At 36.0% G+C, this 15254-nt stretch overlaps 1 protein-coding gene and 1 long non-coding RNA gene across 8 annotated transcripts in view; one reads left to right on the top strand and one right to left on the bottom strand.

Moving 5' to 3' along the window:
• mbd2 (methyl-CpG binding domain protein 2) overlaps positions 1-2358 on the bottom strand; it is a 90271-nt gene extending 87913 nt beyond the window's left edge. For 2 of the 3 annotated variants that reach the window (XM_062031362.1, XM_062031363.1), the window contains exon 1: positions 1929-2357. In XM_062031362.1, coding sequence (XP_061887346.1) covers positions 1929-2038 — 110 coding nt within the window. In that variant the 5' untranslated portion in view covers positions 2039-2357. Of the gene's footprint in view, positions 1-1928 lie in introns of all 3 variants that reach the window. The other variant, XR_009823657.1, reaches the window with a different exon arrangement.
• A 7236-nt stretch (positions 2359-9594) lies between these two features.
• On the top strand, positions 9595-14764 carry LOC133638954 (uncharacterized). Of its 5 annotated transcripts, XR_009823710.1 has the most exons (13): positions 9595-9710; positions 10274-10300; positions 10555-10632; positions 11863-11940; positions 12030-12104; positions 12210-12236; positions 12355-12545; positions 12748-12865; positions 13192-13269; positions 13359-13433; positions 13533-13668; positions 13872-13942; positions 14609-14764. It is a non-coding gene; the product is annotated as an uncharacterized LOC133638954 (long non-coding RNA). The 5 variants fall into 5 exon arrangements; XR_009823709.1 differs by having other exon boundaries at positions 12355-12865; XR_009823711.1 differs by having other exon boundaries at positions 12355-13076.
• Positions 14765-15254: the final 490 nt, after the last annotated feature.

The raw sequence follows: 15254 nt of genomic DNA, 5'->3' as shown, positions 1-15254 counted from the left end.
CTGTTGAGCATTAGCTTTTTTTACGTGGCATTTTAACATGTCTACATTTGGTAATGAAAACTACAACTAAGATGCATGTTACAATCAAACAGATGGTGTTCAATAAGGGCAATACTTACAGTATAAAAACTTGATAGAACTTAACAAAAGAAAAGACTGGCACACTGAACGAAATGGCAGACTTCCAGGCTAGGCAACACACCATAGCTTATACATTACTGCTATCTAACATCTTGGAATTGCAACTGCATGCAACTTGCAAATGAGACTCAGAAGTGAAAGAAAACAAGATATAACAACTGGACAGCACAGTTATTATTAGCAGAAGGACAAAAAATTTGATTTTATTACTAAACAAATCAACATTTATAAACACATAAACACACAAAAGGGCTGAAAAGGATACCGTTGAGTTGATTCAGAGTTGATACTGTATCAGTTAAAATGTAAAAAGTACTCATCCCTCAACGTGATATATATCGTTATTGGGACATAAAATGACCTATATAGAGTTGTGGTCAAAAGTTTACATACACTTGTAAACAACATAATGTCATGGTTGTCTTGAGTTTTCAATCATTTCTACAACTCTTATTTTTTGGTGATAGAGTGATTGGAGCACATACTTGTTGGTCACAAAAAACATTCATGAAGTTTGGTTCTTTTATGAATGTATTATGGGTCTTCTGAAAATCTGACCAAATCTGCTGGGTCAAAAGTATACATACAGCAATGTTAATATTTGGTTACATGTCCCTTGGCAAGTTTCACTGCAATAAGGCGCTTTTGGTAGCCATCCACAAGCTTCTGGCAAGCTTCTGGTTGAATTTTTCACCACTACTCTTGACAAAATTGGTGCAATTCAACTAAATTTGTTGGGTTTTCTGACATGGACTTGTTTCTTCAGCATTGTCCACACGTTTAAGTCAGGACTTTGGGAAGGCCATTCTAAAGCCTTAATTCTAGCCTGATTTAGCCATTCCTTTACCACTTTTGACATGTGTTTGGGGCCATTGTCCAGTTGGAACACCAGCTGCGCCCAAGACCCAACCTCCGGGCTGATGATTTTAGGTTGTCCTGAAGAATTTGGAGGTAATCCTCTTTTTTCATTGTCCCCATTTACTCTCTGTAAAGCACCAGTTCCATTGGCAGCAAAACAGGCCCAGAGCATAATACTACCACCACCATGCTTGACGGTAAGCATAGTGTTCCTGGGATTAAAGGCCTCACATTTTCTCCTCTAAGCATATTGCTGGATATTGTGGCCAAACAGCTAAATTTGTGTTTCATCTGACATCACATGGACAAAGATAAAACCTTCTGGAGGAAAGTTCTGTTGTCAGATGAAACAAAAATGTAGCTGTTGGAACTGGAACTGGTGCTTTACAGAGAGTAAATGGGACAATGAAAAAGGAGAATTACCTCTAAATTCTTCAGGACAAGCTAAAATCATCAGCCTCGGGCGTGGTTGGGTGTTCCAACAGGACAATGACCCCAAGCACACGTCAAAAGTGGTAGAGGAATAGCTAAATCAGGCTAGAATTAAGGTTTTAGAATGGCCTTCCCAAAGTCATGACATTCTCACAGCACTTCAATATCATTGAATATTTAGAACTTTCTGTTTTGCAAAGGTCGCTTGTGTTGCCGTGTGTTGATGTGAGAGTGAGGGTGTGACACTTTAAGCAGCTATCAGTTATGACAGTTTTCTTACACATTTATACCGTGTTAACATTTACTGTACTTGTTTTACTATGCTAGAAATTACTATCATCCACAAAAACACCAAAAGATCTGAAACTTCTCATCACTGTTTTTTTACTCAGCACCAGATTCAGGATGGAACACTTGCTGATACAGTGCATACAGTGTATATACAGTACAAACAGTGTACATATACAGTGCATACAGTATATATTTACAGCGTGTACCTGTAGTAATAAACGTCGCTCTTCCCGGCACTCAAACCGGACTTCCTGATCACTTCTTCCTTCTTCCAGCCGGGCGGCAGAGCAGGACAGTCTGACCTCCTCTTCTCCATCTTATGAAGCCCAGGTTTCAGCCGTTCAAGTCAGCTGGTGACCAGAACGGTCTAATAGTGACTAATAGTGAAGAGCGGTCGCCGCCAATGGCGCTCCAGCCGACAGACAGCGTGAGGGCAACCCGAGCGGAATAAGCAACGACGTCACAAATGTTACGTTATGGCCGGCTCGCTCTAACTTCCGCCCTGCCTGCTGGTATGGCGCCTCTTTTTGGCTACATGAAAAGTGAGCGAATGATCTACTCGTCACAGTTTGTTTCAGTTTGCCCCGGAAGAACGCACACGTCTGGCAATTCGTGAAGCATTGTTCGCGAACGATCCGGTTTTATAGTCGACTCTTTGAAGTGAAGGACGGGAATTAGTGTACTGTATGGACGATAAATGAAATAAATACATACAGGTACATCTTTAGATAATTACATTATTCGTCAATAATAAATCAAATGTTAATTATATAAATACACGTGTTATTAAATGTTTCATTAATTAATTTAATGTAAAATATATATTTTTAAACTATTTAATGAAATATTGAATAACACATGTATTAGGGATAAGCGGTAGTAAATGGATGGATGATGAATAAATACATTTATTCAATTATAATTACAATAAAATACATAAATGTTCCTAGGTGTGTCATTAATTAATTTATTGTAAAAGTAAATTTTGATATTTATTCATATATTTAATATTTAATTATGTATTTATTTATTTCAGTATTTATTTAATCATTTAATCATTTTTTTAATATTTATTTATTTATTTAATAATTTATTTGAAGACATGCACCTAGGGATAGGTTGATTTGCAACACTAAATTGGCCCTAGTGTGTGAATGTGAGTGTGAATGTTGTCTGTCTATCTGTGTTGGCCCTGCGATGAGATGGCGACTTGCCCAGGGTGTACCCCGCCTTCCGCCCGAATGCAGCTGAGATAGGCTCCAGCACCTCCCGCGACCCCGAACGAGACAAGCGGTAGAAAATGGATGGATGGATGGATGGATTGATTTAATAATTTCATGATTTATGTGATGTGAGTGTGAATGTTGTCTGTCGATCTGTGTTGGCCCTGCGATGAGGTGGTGACTTGTCCAGGGTGTACCCCGCCTTCCACCCGAATCCAGCTGAGATAGACTCCAGCACCCCCTGCAACTCCGAAAGGGACGAGGGATAGAAAATGGATGGATGGATAGATGGATTCAATTATTTCATGCACTTCATTATTAATTGTATCTGTCAAATTCATCAAAGTCGGTGGGAGGGTCCTTACACCTGATTGGTTACCCGGCATTTTCACTTGCTTGTGGAACTTCGACTAAGTGGTGAAGTACTGTGGTCGAAGCCTTGGTATGAAAGTGTGGAAATAACTCCGACTACTGGAATACATTTCTGTACTTTAACTGCAACAGGCTCTGGGTCAGCAGGTGTTGCCTCCACATACTCCGCAAAGTATAAAACATCTGCCACCAACCCCCCCCCCCCAAAAAAGTATGAGTATATCCTTCTTGGCCGACGTGTTTTGAAAGACTTTCAAAGTTCCAGGCTTCAGACCAAAGCAATCATTGGACTAGGTTACTGTTAACCCCGCCCACTAACTTTGATGGTTGAGTTTGACAGATAAAATAAGTTCATGAAGGCTTCAAAAAATTCAAAGATTATTTTCCCGCGGAAAACAGAGGTATAGACATGTATGCAGGAGGAAAGGAGGAAGGACAGAGTGAGAGTGAGCGAATTATGCTCCATAGATAGAGACATACATAGAGACTAGACCCGGAAAGGTGAGGAAAATGCAGCATCAGGAAACAAAAGCTGAGACACGTTAATTGTACATGCCAGTGGTAGGTCGTCAGGACCAGCAAGGCTTTCTCTGCTAGCCTAACATAAATTATGAACATAAATTGAGAAAAGTTAATTGCATTTCTAATTCACCTTCCCTAAAAATATAAAACGATTCATCGTATTCTTTTCACTCCAGTGTTGCTGTTTTTACGTTAGAACTTTTATCTCAACATAGCTGGCTTGTTGCCAGCGCTATATGAAATCTCCTGTAGGCCTTCTGAATCAACAACGTGGGGGTCTGAGCATTGTAGGCAAATGGGGCACATACAGTTGATAGACAGTTGTGATAGCCAATCAGGGAGCAAAACGTTGATTAGGTAGCAGACAAATTTGCAAGGCCAATTTTAAGAAGGACATTTCAAGAGGAGATAGATCTCGTGAGACGAGGTCGGCCGACCCCAAGCTAGCTAACCTGTCCGAGCCAGAGAGGGTTTGTTTGCCACTTCCAATCAAATCAACCATTGACTTACGGCTTCCGATGGGTTTTGCAAATTGTAAGTTCAAATATTTTATTTCTATATATTTTTAAGTTTAATATGTTTTTGCAATTATTTTGATTTTGACAGTACCACGTAGGGATATGTTTTAATTGCTGATGCGGGTTTATCAATTTTTAAATGCACCAAGAAATAGCCCGTTTTGTACACTATTGAGGTGATTCAATGCCTAGCAGTGCACAAGTGTGTTTCTGTGTAGTATTTCTCCAGCCGTGGTCATCTGGTGACATACATTATTGTATTATTACTTGTATTATTATTACATTAATACCTTTTAAATTCCTTCCTCTTCTTTCCTGACAATTTAAATCAATGTTCAAGTAAATGTATTTTTTTTATTGTAAAGAATAATAAATACATTTTAATTTAATTATTCATTTTAGCTTGTGTTTTTTTCGACGAAGAATATTTGTGAAATATTTCTTCAAACTTATTATGATTAAAATTCAAATAAATTATTCTGGCAAATCTAGAAAATCTGTAGAATCAAATTTAAATCTTATTTCAAAGTCTTTTGAATTTATTTAAAAAATTTTGTTCTGGAAAATCTAGAAGAAATAATGATTTGTCTTTGTTAGAAATATAACTTGGTCCAATTTGTTATATATTTTAACAAAGTGTAAATTGGATTTTAACCTATTTAAAATATGTCATCAAAATTCTAAAATTAATCTTAATCAGGAAAAATTACTAATGATGTTCCATAAATTATTTTTTTTAATTTTTTCAAAAAGATTCGCATTACCTAGTTTTTCTCTTCTTTTTTTCAGTTGAATTTTGAATTTTAAAGAGTCGAAATTGAAGATAAACTATGTTTCAAAATGTAATTGTCATTTTTTTCGTGATTTGTCCTCTTTTAAACCGTTCAATTAAGTGTAAATATCATTAATTATTAATAATAACATAGAGTTAAAGGTAAATTGAGCAAATTGGCTATTTCTGGCAATTTATTTAAGTGTGTATCAAACTGGTAGCCCTTCGCATTAATCAGTACCCAAGAAGTAGCTCTTTGTTTCAAAAAAGTTGGTGACCCCTGCCCTAGCATAGCTCATAACATAAATAAATAAATAAATAGTCACATCTTTCCCCCTATAAAGAAATAATGTTAACTCGGTAAAGTATCTTTCTTTTTTTAGCTTTAACTTTTCATTTTTTAGCATTGTAACCACATTTGCAAACAGCTTTTCTCTTCATAGAATTTTCTTTCAATAAAAAAATAAAGTGCAAAAATGTCAAAGCATCATAACAAACAGTTATGTCAAATAGCAGCAGAAGTGCACTTTTTGGAGAGCTGTATTATTTTAAGTTTTGTGCCCAAGGGACTGATTTTATTTAACATGATAGTATTATTCATACACTTATAGTGATCACAGAGACAGGTTGTTTTTGTGTTACTGTATATATTTGTTTTTCTGAAAAATCCCACTTAATATACTTTGTGTAACAACAGTCAATATTTATTTATTTTATTTTATTTTTTTAGGGGGGTAACAGTCAATATTTATGTATTTATTCGATTTTATTTTTTTCTTATATAATAAAAATGAGCTTTTGTTAAACCAAATATTGTGTGTTTTTTTCCATATACAACAACCTATCTGGACTCGATAAGAGAATCGATAAGGAATCGGTTCGATAAGAGGATTCGATAATAGGCTGGAACTCAATAATTTCTTATCAAACATCATCCCTATATATATATATATATATATATATATATATATATATATATATATATATATATATATATATATATATATATATATATATATATATATATATATGTATGTAACCGCGGAGTCCGCGGATAATCCGCGGGTCGGGCGGATGCATGACGAAAAAAATAGATTTTAAATAGATTCGGGCGGATGGCGGTTGAACCAATTCGGAGATATATATACATAGTTAAATGTTGTTACCCACATATGAAAAACGAGCAGCACTCTTTGAAACAGGCAATAATTCATCAGGCAGTGCTGCAGCTGTCACGCTAAATTTATTCCCCCCTACAAACCCCCCCCCCCCCCTCCCCCCCCCCCCCCCCCCCCCATTTACTTCCGGGGCTGCGTCCAATAAAATCACAAAGTTGCCGGGGGTCCTTAACCGGCATGCGACTGTCCTGTTTCGCGCCTGTACAAAAAAACCAAAACATAATCGATTTCTTCAGATTCCAGCAGCTGTCAAAGACGAAGTATCCTTCCAGCGACGGGCGGTCAAAGCCGAAGTGCTATCGATCGCTGTCAATGACGTAAAAGGAAACATGACCACGGAAGTAAATGGGGGGTGGAAGGTTTTTGTAGGGGGAAGAAATTTGGCGTGACACAGCACACCACAACACAACACAACAGAAAAGAAGAAAAAAATAAAAAGATGGCAGCGCCGGCAGCAAACGTGGTACGTGACAATCTAAAAAAGGTAATACTAAAGACCAGGGGAAAAAAATAACAATAATAGTCAACACTTTCTTAATGGAAATGACAATAATATTATAATAATGATAAATAATATTATCACGCATTAATATCTCTTAGCCTCTGATGCGTGGCCAAGAGATATTAATGCGTGGCACGCATTGAATGTCTCTGCTGTATTGGATCAGTCTCCTTTCTTTAACAGGCAAAAGCTTTCTAACCTCACTAATGCCTTGCATCGTCTATATTAGATATATAACAACGGGTGGGTGGCGGGTGGCGGGCGGTTGTGGTTTTGATAAAATGTTAGTTCGGGTGAATGGCGGGTGGATGACGACTTTTGTGATGCGGTTGCGGATGAAATAATTGCCTATCCGCGCATCTCTAATATACATATATATATATATATATATATATATATATATATATATATATATATATATATATTCCTCAGATTATTAATGGTGATATATATATATATGTATGTAACCATTAATAATCTAAAGAGTCACTTAAGAGTCGAAAGACTCCCTTTCGTGACCTTTTGGTGAGCCGAGCCAAAAGATCTGACTCCCTTAGAAAGATATATATATATATATATATATATATATATATATATATATATATATATATATATATATATATATATATATATATATATATATATATATATAAAATATATATATATATATATATATATATATATATATATATATATTTATATATATATATACATGTATGTATGTATATATATATACATATATACTGTATGTATGTATATATATATACATATATACTGTATATATATATATATATATATATATATATATATATATATATATATATATATATATATATATATATATATATATATATATATATATATATATATATATATATACATTATATATCTATATATACCATACCATACCAACTTTATTTATATATATATATATACCTCAGATTATTAATGGTGATATATATATATATATATATATACACATATATATATATGTGTGTGTGTGTGTGTGTGTGTGTGTGTGTGTGTGTGTGTGTGTGTGTGTGTGTGTGTGTGTGTGTGTGTGTGTGTGTGTGTGTGTGTGTGTGTGTGTGTGTGTGTGTGTGTGTGTGTGTGTGTATATGTAACCATTAATAATCTGAGGAGTCACTTAAGAGTCGAAAGACTCCCATTCGTGACCTTTTGGTGAGCCGAGCCAAAAGATCAGACTCCCTTAGAAAGATATATATATATATATATATATATATATATATATATATATATATATATATATATATATATATATATATATATATATATATATATATATATATATATATATATATATATATATATATATATATATATATGTGTGTGTGTGTGTGTATATATATATATATATATATATATATATATATATATATATATATATATATATATATATATATATATATATATATATATTGGGCGGCATGGCGTAGTGGGTAGAGCGCCCGTGTCAGAAACCTGAGGGTTGCAGGTTCGCTCCCCGCCTCTTACCATGCCGTTGTGTCCTTGGGCAGGACACTTCACCCTTGCCCCCGGTGCCGCTCACACTGGTGAATGAATGTTGAACGAATGATAGGTGGTGGTCAGAGGGGCCGTAGGCGCAAATTGGCAGCCACGCTTCCGTCAGTCTACCCCAGGGCAGCTGTGGCTACGAAAGTAGCTTACCACCACCAGGTGTGAATGAATGATGGGTTTTTAACATGTAAAGCGACTTTGGGTACTTAGAAAAGCGCTATATAAATCCCAGTTATTATTATTATTATATATATATATATATATATATATATATATATATATATATATATATATGTGTGTGTGTGTGTGTGTGTGTGTATATATATATATATTTTTTTTAATCTAATTGATATTAGTCATTGTTTTTATATTTGAGTTGTATATATATATATATATATATATATATATATATATATATATATATATATATATATATATATATATATATATATATATATATATATATATATATATATATATATATATATATGACCATTAATAATCTGAGGATAGTGATTTAAGAGTCGAAAGACTCCCTTTCGTGACCTTTTGGTGAGCCGAGCCAAAAGATCCGACTCCCTTAGAAGAGCCAAAAATCCCATCACTACCGGCAAAGTCCGAGCTGCGCGAACCGCGGGCTGTGATGTCACTTGCTCTCTCTCGCTCTCTCTCTCTCTCTCTCTCTCTCTCTCTCTCTCTCTCTCTCTCTCTCTCTCTCTCTCTCTCTCTCTCTCTCTCTCTGCCTCACTCAATCTCACTCTCTCTCTCTCTCTCTCTCTCTTTGCCTCACTCACTCTCACTCTCTCTCTCTCTGTCTCTCTTTCTCTCTCCTCTCTCAATGTTTTTGCAGTCTCACATATGTTCTATTCAGACAGAAGAATCACTCAATTGGGGACATACTACACAACTACGTGTAATGTTTTTCTAATACATAATGTAAAGTGTACTATGAATTAATCAAAAAGATGTAAGATGTTGCGTAAAATCAGATTTTTGCACAGTTATGTTGCCTCATTGTCGTTCCGTCTACAACTTAATCTTTTTCATTATTTGTCAAACTGCACATGCGCATCAAGTGGGGCGCTGACTGTAAATATATATGGTCAGAGGCGTCAAGTTTCCGGCTGCTAAATGTAACCAATCAGAGGTGGAACCGAGTCAACGAAGAAGGAAAAATCAGCCAATGGGAGGCAATGAGGTACATAATCTGATCCCAAAGCAGCCAAATGCAACACTAACGTTCCCCGTCAGCCTTGAAAGTGTTTCTCGGAGCAGCAGGAAGTCAACCGTTTTTTACACGACGCGAGACGGAAACCCGGGGTTGGCTAACTGCAACTTTTAAACACAACATACTGGAATTGGGTAAAAAAAATACTTTTTCTGAATCCTTCTTGTTTTCATTAAGTTTGATTGCAAGTGCGTGTTTTGTGGTTCCGTGGTGATAGCTAAATCAAATGACCATTAGCTAGCAACACGTACTGTAAAAAATATATATGTGGGGGATTTTTAAAAAAAAGTTCATTAAAAGAGCCTAACACTAATTCAACATGTCAAGAATTTGTAAATGTTTTGATTTAGCAAGCTTCAATAAAAAATACATCACTTTGACAATTCAACATAGGAGCAGAAATAAGTACAGTAACAGTGCATTTAATTTGACTCGTTCTCAACTTTTCAGTAGTTAGGTTACTGATAACTTGCTCAACTCTCTGTGTTGAAATGTACCATTGTTGTGATAGTGAAAAAAACGATAAATATGTCTCACAGTAAAGTTATTGTAGTTTGCACATAGCTCATACTGTGGTACCTCTGGTTTTACTAGAAATCCATTCCAAAAGGTCAGAATCGTACGGAAACGGAATAAAAAAAACGGCGGTCATTTTTTCGCCGTGCTATTGTAAAATTGTCTTTTATCTGGACTCCAGAATGTGAAAGTTTCCCGCGTGAAGCCGGTGAGTAAAAAGTTCAATAAAGTTAACTTAGGCCATCTTTTGTTAGACGCTGTGAATGTGTGTAGGTTACATGCTACGATATTCCACATATTTCCAACTGCTTGAAACGAAAGCGTATTACTTTATTGTCAGTGTTGTTTAGGCCCAGGTCGCTAACGTTACTGCGTTAGTCAAGAACGTAACGTTAACGGAGTGGAAACAGCCGTTCTTTGCCATTAATATGAGTGTGTATTATTTCTTTCTTTGTTCTTTAGTGGAGCTCGAGATCCTGTTTACTGTGGACTAGCTGTGTGTGACGCCATGTTGTTTTTGTTTCCATTACAAAAAAAAAGGTATGTCTATGTGTTTTTTGGCATAGTTAATTGTAGAAAAAAATATAAAATGAGGTGATGTGAGTGAGGAAAATTGCTGCACATATTAAGGATCCTTTTTCTTGATCTATATTTTTGTTATTTGCTGATGTATATATTTTATATGCTGTTTTTTATTTAATTAATTTATTAGAGACTATGTTATGCTTTATTTACCTTTTTTTATTATTATTATTTTATTTACTATTATTATTATTATTTCCACATGTAAGCATAAATAATTGATCATATTAGTACATTGTTTGATTGCTTTGCTTAATGCATTCCATAATTTAATTCCACATACTGATATACTGAAGGTCTTAAGTGTTGTACGTGCGTACAAATGTTTTAAATTACATTTCTCTCTAAGATTATTTTTCTCCTCTTTTTTTGAGAAGAATTGTTGTATATTCTTGGGTAGCAGGTTATAGTTTGCTTTGTTTATAATTTTAGCTGTTTGCAAATTCACTATGTCGTGGAATTTCAGTATCTTTGATTCAATAAATAAAGGATTTGTGTGTTCTCTATATCCAACATTATATATTATTCTAACTGATCTTTTTCGTAACACCGTTAATGAATGAAGTGTACTTTTGTAATTATTTCCCCATATTTCTACACAATAACTCAGATATGTAACACTAGTGAACAGTAGAGAATATGAAGTGATTTTTTGTCTAGAACATGTTTTGCTTTATTCATTATTGACGTGTTTCTTGCTACTTTATGTTGTATATTTTTTACTTGAGATTTCCAGTTCAATTTTTCATCAATCATTATACCTAGAAATTTGGTTTCATTTACTCTTTCAATTTCTATTCCGTCTATTTGTATTTGTGTTTAACTTTCTTTTCTACTGTTACCAAATAGCATTATTTTAGTTTTACTGAGATTCAAAGATAGTCTGTTTTTGTCAAACCATCTTTTTAATTTGTTAATTTCTTGTTATTATTTGTATTATCTTCTGTGTGTTCTCTCCTGAACAAAACGCTGTTGTATCATCTGCAAATAATACTAACTTTAAATCTTTTGTAACTTTACAAATGTCATTTATCTGGACATTGAATAATTTAGGTCCTATATTGATCCCTGAGGTACACCACAGGATATATTTAGCGTTGTAGACGAAACCACCACATTAATATTAAAGATATGGTTAACATTCTTAGTGCTAAAGATATTCCCCTCTCCTTGTATCCCTTCTCCCAGCTCCACCGTCTCGCCGAGTGCCAGCAAGAGTCATGAGTACTTGTCAACTCTACTCCTCAACTGGAGATAACTTTCTAGGTAAAGACTGATCTCCAAAATAATATCTCAGCATCCAGTAACCATGGTTAACAGATCACAACCATTTAATACCAATTTATCTCCCTTAGCACCTCACCATGGGGAAGGATGTATTCATACGCCTTCACCAGCACATGCATTAAACATGCAGAGAGTTACACAAGGTAGGGACTGATCTCTGTATACACTACACCCATAATTTCAAACCCTACTTTACGATTGAGCTGAAGTTCTGACTATTATGACCTGTACTTTTACCTTTCTTATAGTTCTTACCACCTTGGGGCACCATTCAGGTAAAATCTCAGCTCATCTTACTTGCTTATTTGTATACACTAACACCTGTGCATGCTTTTGTCCACGTTGTTCCTTTGACGATGAATAAATACCCCTTTTCTTTCTTTCTACATTAAGGGTGCCTTTTCATCTGATTAAATTTATAATGAACAGGGACATTGCGGTTGTCCCAAGTGGATGGTATGATGATAGGATGGTTTTCTGGCCCAGCTATAAAAACACCGACAGAATTGAAAGGGCCGCTTTAAATGAGGAGCAGCATGAGCCAAACTGGCCAAGATTTGACGTTTCTGTTGTCCGAACTTGTGGTATGCAAATTCATAATCTTCTTGTTTAAAAATAACGTCATAGTTGCTTCTCTTTATGCTTGGAATAACCTATTGTGTCTATTTTCTGACCAGGTCTCTTGTAAGAGAGAGACCTGATTTATCATCATCAATAATAATAATATTCTGTTCAGCTCTACAGCTAATTTGAAACTCATGTTCATTTTAACATATTCAATTTTAGAGAACTACAAAGACGCATTAAAAATAATGCAACAATATGGAAAGGGCTGCAACACCTCAGACCTGCAATCTGAGGCAGAGAACGAGGAGCTGCCAGAAAAAAGGAACAGGAAGCCAGTGTAAGTGTGTTCCGTCTTGTTTTTGTCATGTTTCTACAGTAATAGGAAGGTTATTTCCGGTAGCATTCAAAAATAGACCAGAGATGCTTGTACTATATGTATATTTTGCAATTTTGGTATTGCAATAATCCTAATGATATGGTTAGCGAAGAAGACCCGGGAAATAGTGACCTCACATCTCTGGGTTTGGCAAGCCAATTGCACAGGCAGAGTAAGGAATAATCTCTTAACATCGAAAACAACAAAACCACCACATTAATATTAAAGATATGGTTAACATTCTTAGTGCTAAAGATATTCCCCTCTCCTTGTATCCCTTCTCCCAGCTCCACCGTCTCGCCGAGTGCCAGCAAGAGTCATGAGTACTTGTCAACTCTACTCCTCAACTGGAGATAACTTTCTAGGTAAAGACTGATCTCCAAAATAATATCTCAGCATCAAGTAACCATGGTTAACAGATCTCAACCATTTAATACCAATTTATCTCCCTTAGCACCTCACCATGGGGAAGGACGCATTCATATGCCTTCACCAGCACCTGCATTAAACATGCAGAGAGTTACACAAGGTAGGGACTGATCTCTGAAATATTAGTGTATAGATAGGCCCCTTGGGTATTACCAGTCATGGTTAACTGATGGCTCTCTCACAATGCCCACCTCACTAGGAACGGCAGTCCCTCCTCGACTCCCTCCACCCCCCTCACCAGCAGCCCTCAACATGTGGCAGACAGAGGAGCCTGGATCCAGCCTGGCCTACAGGCCAACATGGGGAACGAATGGCCGACAACAATTCCTGCTCTGGTGAGCAATAACTGACAAATACCGCATGGTCATTCTGTGCCACAAATTTTGGAAAAAATTCAAATTCACAAGCTATCACATATTTTCTTCAAACTTTGTCAATAACTTTTGTCATTAACTAAGGTCAATAGCTAATGTCAGGATTATGAGTAATGAGGATAAACACTGAAACATGTTAATTTTATACTGCTGTTTGTCAACAGCGCCTGAGGTAATCCACATCCTTAGCCTGCTGGAAACTATTAAGCACAACCAAGACCAGCTGATTGCGAAGGTAAACTTCTTAAGCCTTGAATAGGTCAATAATTCATAATGACATTGATTTTGATTCATTATTATTTTTTAAAGAAAGAAACAGCCTACATGGCAGCTTTGTGTGATTAGAGTAAACATTGCTACATTTTCTTGTTACATTTCACCTGTTTGCTCTCTAAATACCACTTTTAATGTTTTTTATTTATTTCGATCATATTTTTTAAAAATGTGCCCTGGGGCCGTTAAAAAATGACCTGCAGGCCGCAAATGGCCCCCGGGCCGCACTTTGGACACCCCTGGCCTACACGAATACAAACATAGAATGATAGTACAAATATAATAAGAAAACAATGTCAACCTCCCAAAGTTGGGTTATGGATATTTATTTATGCCCCCCACCCCCAACCCCCCGCCGCCATCATCCAACAGAGCCAAACAAGTACTCTGATCAAGGAACCAAATAACGATATTGTTTAAACATTTTGAATGTCTTGCACACCTATACCCTGATCACAAATTCATAGTTTACTCACCTTATTTTAACCACCTCCAGTAACTTTAAGTCATGTTTTTTTTTCAAATGTAATCTCCTTAATACCTATCACATATTTTGTATTGTGTAAGCATTGGCTTTGGATGCTTCCTAACATAAACGTATCTGTCTTGTAATCTTGTTTGATTACAGGTGCTGTGAGTAAAAATGTGTTGACAAGGTCAGCCACGGACGCTGAGGTCACCAAACACGCCATCAGGTGGTTCAACTTGGCGGGGGATCGGGCAACGAGGAGACGAGTCCCGCTTCCACCTCCTCAGGAGGAATAGAGATGTATATGTATAAATAAACAACCTTTTATTAGACTTCTTGTCATTCACCAGTTATTCATTTTCTAAAATGTTAGCTGTGCATGGAGCAGCGTTTCCTTGAAGTTGTAGCCTAATAGATTAAATATGTATATTTACTTTTTAAATATATATTATATATATTTACTTTATAGAGTGAATTGACCATTTTCTGTTTCTGCCTATTGACAATATTGTTAGTTTAAAAATACAAGGCAATGCATATGTAAGCCTATATTGCTGTAGTAAGGCTTAGTGAATTTTTTAGTTTCCTATTTTATCCTACAGCAAGAACAGAAGGGATTTTGAAAATAAGATAAAGGGGTCCAAAACGGCCAGATGAGCCAGGGTTTTTATGAGTCCGTTGCTGGTCCGCGGCGGGAGGTTAGGCTTTGATCTTGGGTGCGGAGCGGATGCAGCACGCCGCCGCGGAAATAAGGCTTTGGTCATGGGTGCGGAGCGCATTCAGCGCGCCGCCACGGCGGATCCGC

The sequence above is a fragment of the Entelurus aequoreus genome, linkage group LG21, assembly GCF_033978785.1.
Source record: "Entelurus aequoreus isolate RoL-2023_Sb linkage group LG21, RoL_Eaeq_v1.1, whole genome shotgun sequence".
NCBI classification, from domain to species: domain Eukaryota; kingdom Metazoa; phylum Chordata; class Actinopteri; order Syngnathiformes; family Syngnathidae; genus Entelurus; species Entelurus aequoreus.
The sequence above is the reverse complement of the archived record's forward strand: the minus strand, read 5'-3'. Positions and strand labels throughout refer to the sequence as shown.